At 45.3% G+C, this 21,628-nt stretch overlaps 2 protein-coding genes across 8 annotated transcripts in view; one reads left to right on the forward strand and one right to left on the reverse strand.

Annotated features, from left to right (window-relative positions):
* The window catches only part of PHC1 (polyhomeotic homolog 1), a 29,989-nt gene extending 21,462 nt beyond the window's left edge, over positions 1-8,527 (forward strand). For 5 of the 6 annotated variants that reach the window (XM_081893904.1, XM_081893903.1, XM_081893905.1 and 2 more), the window contains 6 exons: positions 448-656; positions 883-997; positions 1,496-1,604; positions 3,478-3,625; positions 5,900-6,131; positions 6,745-8,527. In XM_081893904.1, coding sequence (XP_081750030.1) covers positions 448-656; positions 883-997; positions 1,496-1,604; positions 3,478-3,625; positions 5,900-6,131; positions 6,745-6,899 — 968 coding nt within the window. In that variant the 3' untranslated portion in view covers positions 6,900-8,527. The remainder of the gene's footprint in view (positions 1-447; positions 657-882; positions 998-1,495; positions 1,605-3,477; positions 3,626-5,899; positions 6,132-6,744) is intronic. The other variant, XM_081893906.1, reaches the window with a different exon arrangement.
* A 2,778-nt stretch (positions 8,528-11,305) lies between these two features.
* On the reverse strand, positions 11,306-21,388 carry M6PR (mannose-6-phosphate receptor, cation dependent). Of its 2 annotated transcripts, none has more exons than XM_081894771.1 (7): positions 21,211-21,388; positions 19,472-19,644; positions 16,087-16,247; positions 15,885-15,994; positions 14,888-15,018; positions 12,827-12,953; positions 11,306-11,487 (listed from the first exon to the last, which is right to left on the reverse strand). In XM_081894771.1, the coding sequence occupies exons 2-7, from the start codon at positions 19,627-19,629 to the stop codon at positions 11,365-11,367; spliced, it is 810 nt and encodes a 269-aa protein (XP_081750897.1). In that variant the 5' UTR covers positions 19,630-19,644; positions 21,211-21,388; the 3' UTR covers positions 11,306-11,364. The 2 variants fall into 2 exon arrangements, with proteins under 2 accessions (XP_081750897.1, XP_081750898.1); XM_081894772.1 differs by lacking the exon at positions 21,211-21,388 and adding an exon at positions 21,124-21,143.
* Between the last annotated feature and the right edge of the window lie 240 nt (positions 21,389-21,628).

Here is a 21,628-nt window from a genome sequence, read left to right on the forward strand (position 1 = left end):
GAGCGGAATTGTGGTGATGGAGTATAACTTGAAAACACACACATAAACCACAGGTAAAGCTTCTGAATCTTGGGGGAAATGATTTGGATCAGGACTTGTTTTATGGCTTAACTTTCTTCCTTACACGGCTCACAAATGCAGTCCTGTGAATGCCTTTGGTCAACATGTGATCATCTTATGTGTTTGGCATCCATGACTTGAAGTTGACAATGAGCAGGAGCTGTCCTGCCATAGTGGACACCTGCAGCTTTCTCTGCCCAGCTCTGCATGCCCTACGCAAGCCATACTGATACAGTAACGCTTGCAGTCCACAAATGTCGCAAACCAAACCAATTCCGCCTATTTTTTTTATGTATGCAAATACATAATTTGCAAATACATTATTTGCATAGTTGCATACAGAATTCAGATGGGTCTAATTTGTTAATGCTGCTTCTGTTATTTCAGAGAAATCTGAGTCCCTCCCCAGTGCCTCCCCCAATGCACCTCCAAGTGACTCCAGCTCTGTCACTCCTACAGCTGCTCCTATGCCTACCTTAGCCATGTTGTCACGCCAGACGGGAGATTCCAAACCTCCGCAAGCCATTGTCAAGCCTCAGATTCTTACGCACATCATAGAGGGCTTTGTCATTCAGGAAGGGGCAGAGCCTTTTCCGGTAAGAGGGTTCAGCCTGGGGTATCTAGGGCAGGGACTGCTCTCTGCTTCTTTCTCTCTTTGTACTGCCAGCATGATCTGTTTGCTAACTTGGCTTATGTTAGCTAAAGCCAGGAAAGAAATTCTAGTAGTCCTGTAGTTGAAGCATGCTTAGCATCAGACAACGAAACTCTTGCACAAAGTTGCTTTCTGACTCGGGTTTCCCCTTTCCACTGTCTTGAATGCAGGTGAGCTGTTCTCAGCTCCTAAAAGAATTTGAAAAGCCCCTTCAGGGAGGAGTTCCCTCTAGGCAAACCGAGAACCAGCCTAGCAACTCCCCAGGAGGGGAAAGCATTGCCGCAGGTGAGTCCCCTCTAGGGACTGTAGTCGATGAGAAGGAGTAGGGTGGGGTAAGGGTATTTCAAGTTCTACGTTCACATTTTCCACCTTTGTCAAACATGTAGGTTACTGAGAGCCAAGCCAAATGCTTAGCTTTAATTACTCTTTCCTGAAAGGGTGCCCAGGGGAAAGGAGAAGGAGTGGAGGTGCTGTATTGGATCACATGGTTTATACTGAAGCGCTACCCATTTTATCTGTGGAATAAGGAAGAGCACCACTTCACACTCTCAAAATAAGCATAGGTGAACAAGGGATGTGCTTTTGTTACACACAGCTTTGCAGATCTAATGGCTAATGGGGTTTCCAGTTCTTTCTCTCTGGGGAGTCTCCCATACTTGGCTTTCAACAGAGAGTATAGCTTGCTATCAAACAGACAATCTTAAGCTTGCATTCTGATGTTGCTGGTTAATGAAGCTAGTTGTTTTACTAACTATTAAGTGTCTGCTTCTCCTGCTTCCTCAGAGCAAGACAAGAAAGGGAATCTGCTGAAATGCGAGTTCTGCGGAAAATACGGCCCAGCCAATCAATTTCGTGGTTCCAAAAGGTTCTGTTCTGTAACGTGTGCCAAGAGGTAATGGCGCTTGGAAACTCCTCCTTGAGACTTGATAATGATGGAGACAGGTGTGTTTCCCTGGGGATACCATTCCACAGATGGGAGCCACCCCTGCAAAGTCATTTTATTGTGGTCAGTGGCCAGTATCAGAATAAAATCACTGAAAAGGCTTGTTGTCACGTGGTTACCCTCTGCACCTCCTTTGAGTGAGCACTTGTAGAAGGGACCCCAATGGACTGCAGAGCCTGGGCTGGTAGAGGCACTTGTTGAGCTACTCTGGTCTTGAAGCTTTATAGGTCAAAACCACCACTTTGAATAGAGACTGGAAACTAATCAGCAGCCACTGCAGTTGGGCCAGAACCGATGTAATATTTTCAGATCTTCTGGTCCCGGTCTCACCACCAAATTCTACACCAGAAGTATTTTACAAAACATCTTCAGAATCAGCTGCGTTTGCAAAGCATTGAAGTATCCTAAACTACAGGCTACCATAGCATAAACAACTGAAGGTTATCCCTGTCCAGATAGGGTTACAGTTGAGCCACCAGCCAAAGTTAATGGAAGGCACTTTGTGCCACCAAGGCCACCATAAAAAGGTAAAGGTAAAGGTACCCCTGCCCGTACGGGCCAGTCGTGTCCGACTCTAGGGTTGTGCGCCCATCTCACTTAAGAGGCCAGGGGCCAGCGCTGTCCGGAGACACTTCCGGGTCACGTGGCCAGCATGACGAAGCTGCTCTGGCGAGCCGGCACCAGCACAGCACACGGAAACGCCGTTTACCTTCCCGCTATAAAGCGGTACCTATTTATCTACCTGCACTTGAGGGTGCTTTCGAACTGCTAGGCGGGCAGGAGCTGGGACCGAAAGACGGGAGCTCACCCTGCTGCGGGGATTCAAACCGCCAACCATGCGATCGGCAAGCCCTAGGCGCTGAGATTTTACCCACAGTGCCACCCGCGTCCCTAAGGCCACCATATATTGCTCTTAATTCTTCTCCTCTGTTAGAAGGAAGTCTTCATCTCCTAGGATCACTCCACTAATTGGACAGGAGAGGGACATTAAACAAAAGTAGTCATGTGGTTCCTTGCCTCTCCCAGCCCCCTGGGGACTTATCCTATTAGGGGATGGATGCCTCCTTCTACCTGCTCAAGAGAAAGTACTTTTTAAATAAGAAAGTAAAGGGACCCCTGACCATTAGGTCCAGTCGTGGCCGACTCTGGAGTTGCGGCGCTCATCTTGCTTTATTGGCCGAGGGAGCCGGCGTACAGCTTCCGGGTCATGTGGCCAGCATGACTAAGCCACTTCTGGTGAACTAGAGCAGCACACGGAAATGCCGTTTACCTTCCCGCTGGAGCGGTACCTATTTATCTACTTGCACTTCATGCTTTCAAACTGCTAGGTTGGCAGGAGCTCACCCCATTGCGGGGATTCGAACCGCCAACCTTCTGATCAGCAAGTCCTAGGCTCTGTGGTTTACCCCACAGCGCCACCCGCGTCCCTTTCAATAAGTACCCTTTCTGAATAGCACCTAGAATGTTTCAGGCACCTTTATAATGAATTATTTCCCTGGAAAGCAAGTCTGAAAGTTGAGGTTAAACCTGTACAGACAGTGTTACCCTGGGTATTAGGGTTGCCTTTCCCATTGGATTCCTCAAGCCCAGATTTAGAGGGTAATAATTTAGAGGCTGTATGTTGCTTCTACCTCCTGATGGAAAGATCTCAATAAGCCTGGCTAGATGGCTGATGTAGAAACGACTCTTCATGTAGGGCTTGAGCACTCCCATACTCAAAACTGTTTTGCTGGAAAAGGACTAGCACGTTAGAATTTTCAGCTTGCAGAGGAATTCTCAAATGAGCCTTGCTTCATTTATTCTTCCTTCTTTCTTGTGCCAGGTACAATGTGGGCTGCAGTCACCAACTTCGGCTTCAAAGGAAAAAAATGAAGGAGCTCCAGGAAGCGAACTATGCCCGACGACGACGGGGGCCTCGGCGCAGCAGCTCAGAGATTGCCCGAGCCAAGATACAGGGCAAGCGTCACCGGGTAAGGGTATACTTCCATCCCTCATTCCTCCTTGCCTAGAACAGCAGAGTTTCACCTGCTCTGGTGCTGTGAGGGTTTATCTGGCAGGGACTGGGGGTCTTTTAAGTCTGCTGCTTAAAATATTTATACCCTGCCGTTCTTATATAAATAACAGCATACAGCACTGTAAAAACAAGAATAAAAGAAACATCAATTAAAGCCATCAATAAAATAGTTCAAAAGGAGATGAGGGCAATATTTGCTAAGGCCGTTGAAGTACTGGAATTGTACTTAAGACCCCACAGAACCTGGCTAAAGCCTAGGGGAAATAGGGAAATATTTCCAAAAGATAGAGATTAGATTCTTGCCTTCTTTGACGCTTTTGAGGCTCCTTTGAGAGAACAGTGGCCTAATCTTCGAGCCTCCAGAACTGGAGTAAAAACACACCTTTAACTTGCTGAAGGAATGTATGGTCCTCTATAAGCTCCTACACTAGATGCCCAAGTGGCTGTGCTTGTCTCTGGTGTGGTTACGTTTGTTGAATGGGGATTAATTATTAGGGAATGCATGACAGAAAGGAGCTACCGACCCACAAATTACACAAGACGTGTCTCCAGTCGTGTTGACCACAGACTCCCAACTCAAATAAGGGCTAGAAAATATTGCCTTTGCAGCATATGCCATCCTGACTGTTACACAGTTGTCTGTCAGTGGCGTAAGTTCCAATATAAAGCCAAGCGAAATCTTCTATTTAAAAACCCGAAACTGGAGACTTAAAACCTGGATTAAGTCTGGCCACCTTTGCCTTATGGCACACTTGGGTTTATATGCACTCCACCATGAGGAAAATTCCCAGACAGGTGGAAACTCTAAGTTACTAGACTTTGGTGAAGAGAATCTTGTACTTCAGTGGAGAAGAGTGCACATTTGTTACTTAATTCATAATAAGTAAACTGCTGTTCTCTAATGCCACCACTAGAGGTCAGGTGGGATCTTCTGGATAAGCCCCTCTGATGCCCACTCTTTCTGCTTAGAGACTACTGATTTCTACCTTACACACATCCTTGGGTCAGAGATCAAGGCCAGGTGTTTTTGTTTCTATCCCTTAGTAAATGAGGAACACGAACATGTTTTTATGCTGGCCTGTGGCCATAATAAAGATTCTTCTTCATGTTAGGAATCCTTTTTTTCCTTCTAAGACATACCCTTTGAGGTGGATTGTACACTTATAATGAATCCTTATTCCAGTAAAAGATCCAGGGAAGTTGCATAGCAACAACTATCTCCTTGCAAAACAAATGGGACAGTCCCCTGCTTATATCTTTACACACCTTTCTCCTCTGTGCTTACTAGGAGGATGGCAATTTTCTGTGGCCTCTTAAAATGGACTCTTACTGGACTTGGTCTCTGCTCCCTCAGTTCATACATGTTCTCAGCACTTCTTCTAGATAACTACTGAATAAGCAAGAAGAATCTACCTATCGGCAGGTGCCTGTCCTGCTCCTTCTTGTAAACTAAGATTGTGCTGTTCGTTCATGGGAATATGGGTAGGGGCTGTATAAAAATAAGTAGGTTGAGCTGATTTTAGAACAGTAGTCCAACCTGGAGAGGCTGGCCTGAGTTAACCCAGATTTGTGCTGTTCTGTCCCTTGTGTTTTGTTTCTAATCAATCATCTCTGAGAGTATCCAAACAATATGTCAAATCTGATTAAAGGTGTGATCTGACGTAAGAAAAAATTAATATCCTATGTCTGGTGTATGCTTACGCTCAGACATAGGATATTGCATTTTCCGTACATCAGATGAGACCTTTAATCCCTGGTGATAATACTATCTGGATACTCTCAAAGATGTCTAATTAGAAACAAGACACAATGGACATGCCATCCTTATGAAAAAGGAGGGACAGAAGAGCACCAAGCCAGGTAAATGGTATTACCAAATCTTGTTCAGTGTACCAGAGTATGTACATCTTCAATCTGTGAGATGAAGCTAACAGTTAACAGGTATTGAGCTCTAGAATATTTAGTAGCTTGGGCCCAGTATGTACTTGATGGCTTCTCCCCATGTTCATTACCTTGATCAATTAAGAGTGTCCAGTCATGCAGTCACTGTTTCTCTGACAGTCTAATTGCAGTGCAACTGCTCCCAAGATACTTGCTAGGCAACAACTAAAACAGTAAAGGGACTGTGTAGGAACCCAGGTCTTGTGCATCATCTTACGTTTTTTCAATGACTACCCCCAACCTAAGGATTTCCCCCTCTTGTTTTATTTCTGGTGCTTGCATCTTTCAGGGCCAAGAAGACTCTAGTAGAGGATCTGATAACTCCAGTTATGATGAAGCATTGTCCCCAACATCTCCTGGACCCCTTTCAGTGAGGGCTAGTCATGGAGAGCGAGACCTTGCCAGCTCCAACATGTCTCAGCCTACCCCTGACCTCCATGGCATCAACCCGGTCTTCCTCTCCAGCAACCCCAGCCGCTGGAGTGTAGAGGAAGTGTATGAGTTCATTGCATCTCTGCAAGGTGAGTCTGACACCACCAGAAGAGGAGTGAGATTAGACGACAAGTTGCTTGGGTATAACTGAGGTTTCAGTCTGTGGAACGGTAATATACAGTCATACCTTGGATCCCGAAGACCTTAGCTCCTGAACGATCGAAACTCCGAAGCGAGTGTTCCAGTTTTTGAACAATTTTCGGAAGCCAAATGTCCTGTGAGGCTTCCAATTGGCTGCAGGAGCTTCCTGCAGCCAATCAGAAGCCGCGTTTTGGTTTCTGAATGTTTTGGAAGTGAAATGCCCTTCCCAAACAGATTCCATTCGACTTCCAGGGTACCACTGTACCATGAACACCTTTCTGTGTTCTCCAGGAATTATGAAGGTCATGACGATAGATGACTTATCTGTATGTTAACAGCATAATCACTGAAAATGTGAGCTGTAGCCTAGGAAATTCCATTTCAGCCAGCTTTCCTTCAGCAAGCCTTTATTCTTTCACTCACTCACCTCAGACCGGTGAGAATTATTAAGATTGATAAGGGATTTGATACAAACACCCTGTTCTTCAAAATGACATCAACTGCTTGGCTCTTTGACACCTCACAAGGTGTTTTGTTTTGTTTGCTTCTTGAATCCTATAGGCTGCCAGGAGATTGCGGAGGAGTTTCGGTCACAGGAGATTGACGGTCAGGCTTTGCTCCTACTGAAGGAAGAGCACCTCATGAGTGCCATGAATATCAAGCTGGGTCCTGCCCTCAAGATCTGTGCCAAGATCAATATCCTCAAAGAGACCTAGTAACGCAAGAAGCCAGAGTTCTCCGCCTCTTCGCGCTGGGACCATTTCAAGCTCTCAACACTGAATGGAGGGAAACTGACCTCTCTTAAAAGCCAGTCTTGGTGCTACATGGAGGAAGTATATCTCCCCAGGAGGCCTTGAAACACCTCTTCAGGAGTATCTCATGTTGCCTGAAAATTAGCCTCTGAATCGTTCTGGTGGCAATACAGCAAGGATGATGAGAGCTCTCTGGTGAGGCTTCTCAGAGGAAGGGCTGAGAAGGACCCTTCCTCTTCTCAGAATTAGAGTTGCTTTTGTTTTCTCATTTTCCTTCCCATGCGGTCTTTCCCCCTCCTACACAGATTCATTTTTCCAGAGAACCAGTTAGTGCTGAAGTTTGGGAATGGGTTCTTTTGATGAGGGTGGGAGGGGAAGTTGGAAGGTCCTTTAAATGATGCCTTTCCCAGTTCATAGCGTCACATGGAAGTAAGTAGCAAACTGACCCCATACAGAACACTGGAAAGTGTTCTGGATCACTTAAGGATTGGAGCTTGTTCATGCCTAAATAGGACCCTTGCCAAGACAACATGAGCACTTCTATGATATCGAGGGATTTTTTTTAAAGAAAAAACTTTAATTCTACATGTCTTGTGGAGTTGGAAGATGCCATTCAATATCCAAAGGAGAATCCAATTGTACTGAAGCACCATTTGTTTCTATCTTGCTTTTGAATTTTTTTCTTTTACTAGTTTTGTATCTTGCCCTCCCCGAGAGCATATGGGACAAAGCTTCTTCTAGCAGGTTTGTATCTCCTGTCAGAAGCCTGTTTATTTTTGTTTATTATACAAATATTCTCTTCAGTAAAAAGAATGCTTCAAAAATTAAGTTGCCGGTCCTCTCGTGGCCTGATTTTTTTTTCTCTCCCCGACTTTCCTGATACACACCAGTGCAATAGTTTCACTTGGAGAGATGTATGGCAGGTTTAAATGAAGGCAAGCTTTGTTGCTGTTCATGTTAAATCATTCAAAAGTAGGGTACAGCTTTGCTTTTAGCTACAAAAGGGATTTGTTACAATTCATACAGAGCATGTTCAAAATCTTAGTTTTGATGTAACCTGTATGTCTGTCTCAAAGTCTGTACCTTTCAAATTTTATGTTGTGTCTGAGAGTTTATACTAGGGCAGGTGTTTCCACTGTTCTGTGCTTGCATATTTCAAGCTTGTTCCAACCAGTGGTGATATCTAGTACTAATCATTACCCCTTTTGAAGTATGACTCTTCCAGTAATAGGTTTAGGGCAGTTTACAGTATCTGCTGGATGATAGCCATGGCTTTTGGTCAAGGATGTGTTTTTCCATTCCTTTTTCCAACAACTGTTTTTAACAGTTTTTTAAAGCAGTGTAATTTGAGGAGGGGGACATGTACTGAGCAGGGGAGCTATGGAGAAAGCTTTACTTGTACTTATAAAGCTAGGTGTGATACTTGTCACTGTAGATTGCAGTTAAGGATGCTGAAATTTGTTAACTGTGTTAACTTCAAATCTGAGATTGAAACTGTATGTCCTCTGCTACAGTTCTGGAACACTGAACAAGATTTAGCAATATTTCTTGGAGTATAGTAGTTTAAAACAATTAAACCTACCTTGCAATCATTTGTAGAGATTTCCATATATTTCTATAGTTTACTCATTTCTGTTGCAAACCTAAGTGTGCTTAATATCTTAGCATAAAGCTCAGCTTAAGCATATTTACTTCTGCTCAGTAGAAATAGTGTTTAATAAGTTCTATCTGCCAAAATGTCATTTTAAAACTTTTTGAATGTTAGGGTATGTAGTATTTTCACAACTCAAAAGGCCCACTAGAGGGAACCAGTGTTTTGGCAGTATTACTTCATGCCTACCAGCTGAGATTCATGCCTTAGCTTTCTGGGCTGTTGGCTCAATCAAATTTCCTTCCATAGCACCAGACTATCTTCCCCACCTCGGGCCTCAAGTTTGACATAGATTGTCCACCTGTTCTTTGATGTCAGTGACATCAAGCAAGCAGTTTTTGCCCACAAGGTTTGAAATCAACCTGAAAAGCACTGATGGGCAGCTGATTGTTGGGTCTTGTAAAGTACTGTGCTTGGGTTTTAAGACTCCGTGATGTCAGATCCAGGCTGGTGTGTGTGGCTTGGTGGTCTTAACTAGGGGTCCCAATACGGCCAAGTGCATGTTTTCTAAACTGACCCAAATCTGAACACAAAGTTTAATACTGCTAACAAATGAGAGCTTTTAACCACAAGGAGTATAGAATCTCTCGAGTACTCTGGAGAGTCAAATGTGCTCGGATTTCCTCTGCCATCAGTTAAAAGTGATCACCATTTTAGTGTGAATTGAAGAGATTATAATAGCTATTATAGGAAGGGTGGGGGAAGCAGCAGCCATCTCATTGTGTGTGCTGGTTCATACTTCTTAACTAAAAGAATAGCTTAAATAATGCTATAGCACTAAGCAAAAAGGTGTGGCTGAGGCGGCCTTTGACAGCATGTTTATGTGAAGCACAGCATTGGCCTGCATATAAGCCGCACTCCCCCCCCCCTCAAAAAAAAATTCAGACAGTGAAAAGCTAAAAGTGCTGCTTTTATTCAAGACCGTACACTGTCAGCAAAATGGTGCCCTCCCCAGCCAAGGAAGCAGCCTTGGTATTGTCATTTTTCCTCCCCCCCATCAATTTTAAAAGTGCAGCTTATTTGCGGGTGCGGCTTATATTCAGGCCAATACAGTAGTTGATATTCCCAGTCCTTGAATCTAAGCAGGTACAGGTAACTGAAGTTTAAGCACTCTCCAGCCAAGTTCTGTGTTTGATTACTGAGCTATGTTCCCTCTCCTTGTGTGGCTGGGAGAGCAGGAAGAACAGGAAAGTAGTATTTAACGAGGTTAATTTGCTGCAGCTTTCTTTGACTTAAGAGGGGGGAACCTCCAGCCCTTCCGTGTTGTTAAATTCCAACTCCCATCAGCATGATCCTAGCTGCAGTCTATGATTAACACACAAACACACAGTTCAGGGCTTCAAGCCATTTTAATTTTAAAGTTGTGTCTTTGTACAAAGTTATTTTAAACACCACCATGAAAAAGTGACCATTGCAGTGACCTTATCCCTGTTGGAGGGAACTTGAGACACTTGATGCAGCTTTGTTTATCTAATTTCTTTCCAGCAGGAGAGCTGATCATTGCTCTTGAGTCAGAAAAGGAGAGATTCTGCCCTGCTGTGTACCCCACAGATCGCTGCCCAGTTTGAACCACCAGCTCTCCCTACAAAGTAAATATATTATTCCTCACAAGAGATAGCTGGTGTTACTAGTGAATTCAGGAGACTTTGAACTGTAAATGGCTTATCTTCAAAAGTAAGGAATATTTTTGAGCTGCAGCTCTGATCTCTTCAGTAGGTGATAGCATAGCATGCACCAATAGAGAAAGCAATCTCTTAAAGCAACAGACCTATCATGTCCCAATCCCTCCAGGAAATAGATGAAGGTGCAACTTAGATTAACATCCCGACTGAGAACAGACCAGCAGTGATGTTTGCACTAGTCTGGAAGGATATAAGTTTATTCCATAGGTTTTTGTGGCTAAGATTTTGACTAACCACCCAGACAGACTTTCATTCCTTATTCCCCTGTTGAACTACTAAGAGGACTGGTCTTCCTTATATTTTTCAACCTCCGCCATAACCACATAAACAACTAAAGCTCGATAATTCCTCTTTCTCGTAAAGCAGTTAAAGGGGTGATAATGCAGGGACTGCACTCAGGTGCACCTGCTGTTTTGAGAAACTTTCTTTCCTCTTTGCCTCTATTTCAATTCAGGCCATATAGCAAAATATACATATTATTGCCATCATCATGTACCAGCAACTGGAAAAAAAGACCTCAAATCTACTTTTAATTCATACTTTAAGATGGAAGAGTCTCCAGACTGTCCGTCTACTGCATCTTAAAAGGGTGAATCTGAAAATGCAAGGAAAGCTCCCTCACCTTTCAAGAAAAATGTACAAATGAATAATTGAAAATAGAAATCCAGTGTTTTGTAGAATAAAGCCCATACAAAATATGTAAAAGCACTCAATCCCAGCCACTCTACCCACCCCCATACCCTTCAGGTTCTTCCCTTTAACTTCACATACTGAAGTTCCCCTTGCTGCTCCACTCCAAACCTACAAACACTTCTTCATAAGCTGAGAAAAATCAGCCTCAGCAGGCAATCTAGAGAAGCATTTGCCCTTCAGGGCTCTGTCCAGTCCCCCTATTTCAAAGTTTTGTTACCACAGATTTACATTCAGAAAAGCCCGAAGCCCCAGTCCCAGTACTCATTCATAGCAGGAGAGGAAAAACGGGGCAGCCATGGTAGAAAGCAAGCAGCTTAAGGGGTGATCACAAGAAAGATGAGGGGGAAGCGACCAGGTGACACCCGCTTATGTGAACAAACAGGGAAGGAAAAGAAAGAAAAGATCACATTGGTAGCAAATGGTCATCTCGCTCTTCAGACTCTTCCCCTAGTTGGTCATCACCAACACCACGATACGCAGCTGGTACATTCCTCGGTTTCGACCGGCACACAAAATCACAGCCATCCTGTAAGCACACACAGGTTAATGTACAAATGCCAGGCCACAAATAGTGATTGCAGTATTAACTCCTGTCTCCATCCAGATTCCACCTCTTAGCATGATTTGAGGACTTCAATGCTGAAGGGACTATAGAAAGACATGACAGCCAAATAAGCACAACTGCCATACATAAAGCACATCAAAGGCTTTGCATAGGCAACTAGTAAGTAAAAGCTTAGCATGAGAGTGTCAGCTCAGAAGTTCCCACAAGGAAACAAGCCAACTCTAAAGGGAAGCCCGTTGACAGGAATTTTATTAGCTGCAATCTCCAACAAAAACAATAGCTATATTTGGACAACGCAATAAATCTGTTTATTTAGGCAGAACAAACTTTCAATTCATGCACTCCCTCTCGTTCAGTGCAGCTGCAAGGAATTGAAAGGCTCTGCTTCCATCTGATTTTGCACTTTGTCCGAATGCAAACTGGGTAATCTCAAATTATTAGTTGACACAATGCAATTTCAAACCATTGCTCTGAGAGTGGCTTTTATCAACAAATATTAGTAGAGATTAATCACAGTCTGGCATTAGACATCATACTAAATGGCACTTAAAAAATTGTAACGAGCTGGGTCCCCAAGCTTCACTGCGGCTTCTTTACATGGGGGTGGAGGCACATTTTCTATCTAGGGGCCATTTTTATCTCCCTCCCTTGCAGGGCTGAATACGACAGGTGGGCATCACTATGGTGTCAGGTGATGCTGTGCTTTGAAGCCCAAATTGTCAGGACTTCAAAGAACAGCACAGGGCTGTTTGAAAGTCCTTCGTTTTAGCGAGATTCTGATGCAAACCAGCTCCTGAATCAGGATGGGGTTTGTCAGGATTCAATCCCATCCTCCCACATATCAGCTGATGTCATGAGGAAAATGGCTTTGTGGGCTATGATTGGTCCACAGGTTGGAGGTTACCCAGGCCTGCTTAAAACAAGATGTTAAAACAAGATTCATCAAAATGCCTGAATGCACATACAGTGGCACCTCGGGTTACATACGCTTCAGGTTACAGACTCCGCTACCCCAGAAATAGTACCTCGGGTTAAGAGCTTTGCTTCAGGATGAGAACAGAAATCGTGCTCCGGTGGTAGTGGGAGGCCCCATTAGCTAAAGTGGTGCTTCAGGTTAAGAACAGTTTCAGGTTAAGTACGGACCTCCAGAACGAATTAAGTACTTAATCCAAGGTACCATTGTATACCTTTCCTGTGGCACAGGTAGACGCAGCTTGTGCGCATGATATCAGATGCAAACTCTGGAAGAATCACAGGTTGCCCCTTGCTGCTGTACGGATTTGTCTGTTTTGCTACTTACTGCCACTAGGTTGCCCAGATCTTGCCAGAAGGCCAAGTGGGGGAACTGCTCCATGCCTTTTGCTCCCACCAACAGACGCTGGTAAAGAAATCCCCCAATGAGGTACACTGCAACCAATGGAGCAAGCCTGAAAGAGAATGTCAAAATACAAACAAACCAGGAAGGCAAAAGCTATGATTTCTAATAAAACTCAGAACATGTTGATGTTCTCTTACAAACCGCTTAAGAACTTATAATGAGGCTGACTGGCATAGGAGATTCCAACCTTTATGGTGTAATATGTGTTACTCCTAAAGCAGCTAGTCAAATTCTAATTTTGAGCAACCAGAGGAGAGCCCAATGTGCGCAACTTTAGGCTTAACCTGGAAGTAGTTGCTCCGCACTGCGAACTTTGCCCCAGGATGGGAACGGAAATCGTGCGCTGGCAGCGCGGCGGTAGCAGAAGGCCCCATTAGTGAAAGCGCGCCTCAGGTTAAGAACGGACCCCCGGAATGAATTAAGTTCGCAACCCGAGGTACCACTGTATCCGTTTGTAACATCCAAATCTTCCAAGATCTTGTGAGATTTGCTGAAGCCCAATCAGAAGTTCTTATAATTCGTGTCTAAACAGTGAGCAGTAGTTTAGGCTCTCCTGTGCATCTATGAAATTGCAAGGCCCAGGGCATTTGTCATATGTATAATATAAACCAGAGCTTTCTAGACTGTGCATCCTGAGAAGTTAGTGTGTCGGTTGCAGTGTGTGGGTGTATCCCACAAATGCTCCCCGCACTCCTCCCGGGGCTGGAAAGGGGTTAGTTTAACCTCTGGTTTGCGAGTAAAACTGAATTACTGTGTCGTGAAATGATGCATGTCTAAAAAGTGTGTCACCAACGTGAAAAGTTTGGAAAGCTCTGATATAAACACGTGCCATACTGGCATGCCTGACTAAATATTTACCAGGAAGACAGTGCCCCTAACTACATATGTATTCTTTTGTCTTAAAGCAACTGCCTTGGAATAAACCTTCCATTCTCCATGGCCAAAGACCTTTACTTCATTCCCCCTATGCTCAATACAAAACCTGATTCTGTGGAATCGCATTTACAGAAAAGTGTCTTGTGGATAAACTTTCAGAAGATTACTTTTCTAGACCCTTTCTAATAAGGCACTGAAAGTAGGGAACAGCACCATGGTACCCTTCTGTAATGGAGGACAATGTGTTCCACTATTTCATTTCTACCCTGTATGCTCAGTTGACAAGGACGGCACTGGGAATACTAATGTCCGATACCACTTGTACTCTTCAAAGCTTTGTCCCCAATTCTGTTTAAAATCTGTACTGAACTGCCAGGTGAGATACTCTGAAAATCTGGAATACTTTCTCGCCAAGTCCTGAGAAATTGAAGCTACTTGTTGGTAGGGCGTGTGCCTGTTTTGAGAAGTAGTTCCCAGCCTATTTTAGATGGGGTTGCACTTTGCAGCTTTGAATGCTTTTAGGATCTAGCCTTTAAGTGGCATCTATAGCGTCAAAGTGCAAATAGATAAATAGGTACTGCTCCAGCAGGAAGGTAAACGGCATTTCTGTGCACTGCTCTGGTTCGCCAGAAGCGGCTTAGTCATGCTGGCCACATGACCCGGAAGCTGTACCTTTTTATGGCATGAAGTGCCGTCTACGTTCCAAGTCTGGTGCCCACCTTCCCACCCAAAAAGAAACAGCCACTATTCATGAACTGGTGGCATACAACTTACACTGCCATGATGCACTGAATGTGGGGACACATTTGAAATTTCAACTAGTCCAAAGTACAGGCCTTAAGATTGTACACATATACACCAGGCTGTTGGTACCAAATCTCATGTCTTTCTGGCACCAAGTAAATAACTTATTGTTGAAACCAGGCACTATTTAACTGTATTATCAGAATGGCTTTAATCTCTCAAGTTGCTCTGATGCTGCTCAGTTTTAACTGTTATTTTCATTTTTTTAATCTCGTTTTATATGTTTAAAAAGAATATGCATGTAAGCTACCCTGGAAATTGCTAAACCGAAGATGGAGTATTAAAACTTTTAGACAAACTTACGTAATGAGCAATATAGAGCCAATACTTAAGTGAGAGTCTTCTGGAGGGCAGGCCAAGCTGCTCTCTAATTCAAAGAGGTAGAAGCATTCCTCCATCTTTTCTCGTTCTTCTGACACCATGGTGAAACCACTCTGTTTATGGGAAGATAGCACACTCATGGAAGCCCAATAAAAGACATCTATCACCTTAAATATATACAGGGACAAAGTTCTGTCCTTCCCCAGAGAACTATGCTCGCCAGTGTCCTTCATCTTCTTCAAGAACCATCTAACAGTGCCACCTCCCACTTCTGAGCAAGATACATGTTCAGATAAATATATGCTGTAGGCCTCCTGGGCTGTACTTTAAAATGCTAGCAGGAGACTCTGTGTTTGACTTTTTCTTTCCAACAGGAACTTCCCAGCCCTCCCAATAGCTCTGGACTACCCTTCTTTGGGTGGCGCTGTGGGTTAAACCACAGAGCCTAGGACTTGCTGATCAGAAGGTCGGCGGTTCGAATCCCCGTGATGGGGTGAGCTCCTGTTGCTCGGTCCCTGCTCCTGCCAACCTAGCAGTTCAAAAGCACCTCAAAGTGCAAGTAGATAAATAGGTACCTCTCCGGCGGGAAGGTAAATGGTGTTTTCGTGCACTGCTCTGGTTCACCAGAAGTGGCTTAGTCATGTTGGCCACATGACCTGGAAGCTGTACGCTGGCTCCCCAGAGTCGGGCACGACTGGACCTAATGGTCAGGGGTCCCTTTACTTTTACCTTTTACCCTTCTCCAAAATGTGTTCATTTTCTAAGTGAGCAGCCTTTCCCCTCCAACCAACATATAAGTTCAAGCATCGTGGTATTCCTGCCAAGCTGAAAAATCTCATTTTTCAAGCATGTAATTCAGCTCTTAAATTATTCAGTGTGATTAATACTGGAGGTAGTGTAATGAGGGGTGACTCCTAACCATTGGCCAATATACCCTGGAATTATTATTTTTTAATAACCCTTTCCAGTAGCTACTCACTGCTAGTGTCTTCTTGTTGCAGGTGATCATTACTATGGCTTTTCTTGGCTCCTTCCCACAGTGGCTACCATAGGGGTCTCCCCCCTTATAGGTCAGTAAAATCCATGAACCTGCCAAGACAGAAAACCAAGACACCCTGTGAGGCATATGTGGTATTGGAAGAGCAATGGATAAGAGTTGTTGAAGGATAAATGTATCTTACTTCCACTGGCAAGATGGGTCTCGTTGATTCGTCCCAACACCGTTGTCTGTTGCTTATTGTTGATCTGCACCAAGCCAGAATTGGTCTTATTGCTAGCATTTCGACACACCCGGAACTTGTAGGTGTATTTCTCACCTTCACTCTCACCTTCAATTTCAAAACTGCAGAGAGAGATGCCACAGAGAGAAGCCTTACAAACATTGCTGCTCACACATTTGTGGGGCTGGGAGGGATCCTAACAATAGTCCTTCCCACTCAAATTAAGGAGCATCTATACCAGCCAACCCTCTTTCATTCCAAATTCCATTAGGAGAGGTTTTCACAAACTTAAAAATAAATAAATCACATTCTACAAATTCTGCTCTAAAGTGAATGAGAAACACCCCAAATCCTGAGGCATGAAAAAAAGGGAGATCAGCATGTTTATCCTTCTTTTTTTTTTAAAAAAATATTTGTTACCTGCTTTTTACAAGAAGTCCCAGGATGGGGAATACAAATTAAAATACAACTATATTTAAAATCCAAAAACTGAAAACACTGATCTAAGTAAAACAATACAGCTTCGGATACAGGAAACTCACATCCAGCCATCCCCCAAATGCCTGAGTGAAAATGTGTGCATGTCACCAAAATGTAAATAACGTAGACACAAAGCATACACATCTGGGGGCAGCAAGTTCCAGGGTTTAGTAGCAATCACAAAGAAGGCTTTCCCCAATACGGTTGATCCAGAGCATGGATCACAGGTGCCAAGCCTTCTCTGCAAATCAGCCAGAGCTAGAAATAATCACTCCTTGCTCTGAAGTCGCCAGGGACTCAAGTGACGGAGCTGGATCAAAGAGCAACCCCTTTCCATGGCAGTGTGACATCCCACCCCCATTCCAAGAAACTGTCTTGTCTTGATTCAGTTTCAATTCAAGAGTCTTCATTCAGCCTATTACCACTTGCAAGCGCTGGTCAGGAACCTGAACGGCCTCTTCCAATTCTGACATAACAAGAGATAGAGCTGAGCATCATTGGCATACTGATGACACCTCATTACGTGTCCCTGGCAACTTCATATAGATGTTGAACAACAAGGGTGTTAAGATGAAGCTCTGTAGAACACCACAAGTCAATTCCCCTGGATGGAACAAAGTCCTTCCACTTCCAATCACCTCCAGGATCCTGTCTTGCTGGCATGAACTGAACCACTGCAGCACAGTGCCTTCCATACTCAGAGCCAGGCCAGAAAGATACCATGGTGAAAGGAATCAAGAGGTGTGGGAAGTTTGAGAGGAATCAACTCAACTCCTGCCTCTCTCCCAACAAACATTATCTAGCAGGGCAGCCAAGGAAGTTTAGGCTCCGTCTCTGGGACTGAAGCCAGTTTGAAATCCGTTCGGATTAATCTACTTCCTCCAATAATGCCTGCAGGTGGCTTGCCGCCAGCCTCTCAAGAATCTTGCCCAAGATTGTGAACAGGCAATTGTAATGTAACACTTCTGGTCCTCTGAAGGATCCTTCTGGTCCTTCAAGGCAGGCAGCACATCCCCCTTCTGCAGTATGGCACTGATCAATCCTTGAGCCCACTCCACCAATCCCCTCTGGATAGCTGTGTAAGACATGATGGGCAAGGGTCAGTCAGCCAAACTCCTATTACCAGCTTCTGTACTGAGCCAACAAATCTTGAGTTAGATGGTTATCTGGTACTGCTATAGTAACTGGTGCCCAGAACTTCAAAGATACCCTATGTTGGGCAGATGTAATCAGCTTATTCACCACTTGAAACAGCCCTGCTGGACTGAAGAGGCACTGGTGGCAGAGAGGCACACTTTATTTGCCGTCACCGCTGCCATGTGGTATACATGACCAAGTATTCTTGCCTGTATCTGGTCAGTGTTGCATTGGGTTTTGCACTATTTACAATCTAGCCATTGTCGCTCCTGCTTAATCATGCAGTTCCCTGGTATACCAGGGAACCCTGGCATGCTATATAATAATAATAATAATTTATTATTTGTACCCCGCCCACCTGGCTGGGTTTCCCCAGCCACTCTGGGCGGCTTCCAACAAAGATGAAAGATACACTAAATGTCACATATTAAAAACTTCCCTGAACAGGGCTGCCTCACCAGTTGCAATGATGACCCCTGAAGCAACTGTGTTTATGGCCCAGTGCATCTTGCTGTTCTACAGCAAGAGTAGAGCCTCAACAGGAGTGCTAGCCATCTCAGCTGGAAAATCCCCCCAAAGTATTCAGGAACCTTTATGAGTCTATTAGTCTACAGGGTGGACCACCTCAATAGGCCCTCCATCCCTATGGATGATACCATCAGAAGGAATCCAAACCATATCAGGAAATGGTCCATCCAGGACGACAGCCTCATTACAAACCCCACAATCAACTGAACCAAGCTATCCCACTCTGTTGCAAAGACCAGGTCCAGAGTATGTTTGTTTGGACACATGGGTTGCATCACTGATTGATCAGGACAAATCTATGGTTGTCCAGGTGGCCATGAGGTCCCAAGCTAGTTCACTGGAGGCTGAATTGGAGTGGGTGTTGAAGGTACGTGGCACCTCTCTGGAAGGATTCTCCAACACCATGCTCAAGATAACCTTCTGGTTAGCAAAGGAAGTGCCATGCAATGGGGTGGACAAGAGACCAGCAGCATCCCCAGTCTGTTCCAATGACTCAACACCATGAAACCCCTCAAATCTAGTCAGTAGGGTTTGTCCTCCTTAGGGATTACAGCTGTGACTCTCCCCAAACCAGTTGGGATTGGTGCCACGCCAAGTAGCTGGAGACCAAAAGCTCAGTTAACGCCTAATCTTCCCAGCCTGCTCACCCAGGTATCAATAATAAATATCTGCATATTTCCTTTTGCAGATTTTGGATTGCGGATTGGTGGGGTAAGTATTCAAGTAGTGCAAGAACAGAGGTGCTGTTTCAGGCATGGCCAAACTTGGCCCTCCAGATGTTTTGGGACTACAGCTCCCATCATCCCTAGCTAACAGGACCAGTGGTCAGGGATGATGGGAGTTGTAGTCCTAAAACATCTGGAAATTATATCTGAGACTTACCCAGTAAGGGCATTAAGTATCTATACCAGATGTCCACAAGGCCTCGTGAACAGCAGAATATTGCCAATGAGCTGTTAATTTTATTGGGGGTGGAATAAACTCCTTCAGCAGCCATCTTTTCACAACAGGAACGCAATCGCTATGAGCAAGTAGAATTCTTATGAAAATCACTTGTTGACACTAGCCAAGCCTGACAAGCAGCTAAGGTGGTTGGATATTCCCCAAGGGCAGTGACTCAAAAATCCCTCTTGAGCAATTGCTCCCGACATTGGCTACACTGAAGCCACCCCAACAAGTCAATCAGCCACAGGCACTGTACCTTCTGCCGAAAATTGGCGTCAACCTCTCCAGCAGCTTCTTTTCTTTTGTGGATTCACTGCCTTCCTCCCCAAGTAGATCACATTCATTGTCCTTTGCCATCACAGTAGTTATGAGGGCTAGCAGCACAGCATGGCAGCAACAGTGAGCCAGGAACATTCTACAAGCAGTTGTCTAGAGTAAGGGCAGGTGATGAAGAAGAGATGTAGACAAGGCGTTAATATGGCAGCCTGACATGAAACCTGAGTTGCAGAGATCAACTGAACAATCAACGCCTACTTTTTCATTATGGCTTTTACATGGAAAGGTGGACATTCCATAAGCAATCTCAAAGTCCTGAATTAAGAGACAACTGGGATATTAGTCTCACATAAATGACAACCTGCAATAATTTGGCACTGAGAGAGAGGAAATTCACTACTTTAAGGCAGGAGTGGCCAACTGGATCCACTCAGTAGGCTGAACCCTCATTTCCCCCAAGAGATATGTTTCATATCCTCTTTGAAATGTATGAAGTACATCTTCTGTTCAGTGTTTCTTACTATCGTTATGTCTCATCTCAAACCACTTTCAGAAACTGTTGTTAATTCTGCATTGTCATATGCTATTTTTATGTTGTTAATCATTAAAACAAGAAGTGAGCATCTCATAAACGATGATTCACTCAGACCACACAAGTTTTTAGAAATCAGTCAGTAAGCGCATTTTGCTCTTCTGTTTTGCATTTCAAGCCATCCAAATGTAGGTGGGCTGCATGATAATTTCTGCAAACGTATTTGCAAGGCTGGCCTAATGTCTTTGATGCATGAATAGTCACCTTCTTTTTAACTACGGGTACAGCACGGACAAATTTAAGCAGCTCATAAAGTGCCATTGCCTGTTGATAAATTTTAATACTTATTTATTATTAGCACACTTGAAAGAGCCATTTTAGCGAAATTTCCAGTTGCAGCAAAGGTCTTGAGTGTGGCCTATCATGTTGGAAACGTTCACACCTTGGAAGACTCTCGCTGCTCTAACTCTGGGTGTGGGCTTTGAAAGATCAGTCCAGGAAAAGTCAACATCCTCTCAGTAACTGAGAACCCACTCTCACCCTTGATAGCCCGAAATGGATCTTTCGGGGATGCACCATTTGAAACATTAAATCCTAAGGATTTGGGCTTAGGCGAGGAGGAGGCAGCCCTTGTGCTCAGAATTGCAAAGAATCTCTTCCACAGATGGGCGGAGAGAGCTGTGGAAGGAGCCGCATACAGGTGGTGGCGGGGGTGGGACGAAACTCCTGAGACGGCCTCGTTCCCGTCACTCGAGTTGCGGGGGTAGAGGGCCACGCGGAACGCGGCACCGGGCACCCACCTGCCTGCGGCTCACGTGTCCGCCCCGCTTCGCGTGCAGACGTAACGAATAGCGCGCGTGTCCCTGCGACGGGTTCGCCCTTCGGCACGGCAGGCGTCGAGGCCGCCTGCTGCTCACCCTCTCTACTCTACCTCAGCCCTGCAAAGCCCTTCCCTGACCCCCACCCCACCCCCCCAAGTGCCTAAAAAGCCCCGCCATTTCCTCAACTCGACTGCCGCCAGGCTTCTTCAAGGGGGGGGGACGAGGCCGGAGCTTTCGGAGGAGGAGGTGGGGGGGTCCCACATGCCCCCCGCCCCTCACCTCTCTCGCCCCCCGGAGCCTGCAGCAAGCGAGGTGCGGCTGAGGGGAAAGGGGACGGGGAGCAGGGTCGCGGTGCGGCGCCGTCACCTGGGGCTGCCCCGGCCCACTGCGGCGCTCGACGTCGCGTCTCGGCCTTCCTCCCCGCGCCTGTCGCCGGCCCCAGAAGCCGTTACCGGAGCCCGGAGGAGGAGGAAGAGGAGGGCGGCTCGTGACCAGTCATGCTACACAAGCGGAAGAGGAAGCAGCAGCCCGTGCCGTACAGCCGAAGGCTCATCCTCTTGTCGACCGGAAGGAGGAAGCGGGGTAAGGGGCGGTTTTGGTCCAATCGGGTGGAAGCGGCTCGCCGAGTCGTTTCGCCTTCACCTACCTCTGGCCCCGCCTTCCCGTACTTGCATCCTGACCAATGAGAGGCGGAGGAGCGGGTTCGGGGAGGGGCTTCGGCGTGACAGGCAACTCAGGGCCCAAGCCGCCTCCGTTTCAGTCCTTGGTCTTGTCGACGACGACA

Source organism: Podarcis melisellensis (genome assembly GCF_964234715.1).
Source record: "Podarcis melisellensis genome assembly, chromosome: 17".
NCBI lineage: Eukaryota > Metazoa > Chordata > Lepidosauria > Squamata > Lacertidae > Podarcis > Podarcis melisellensis.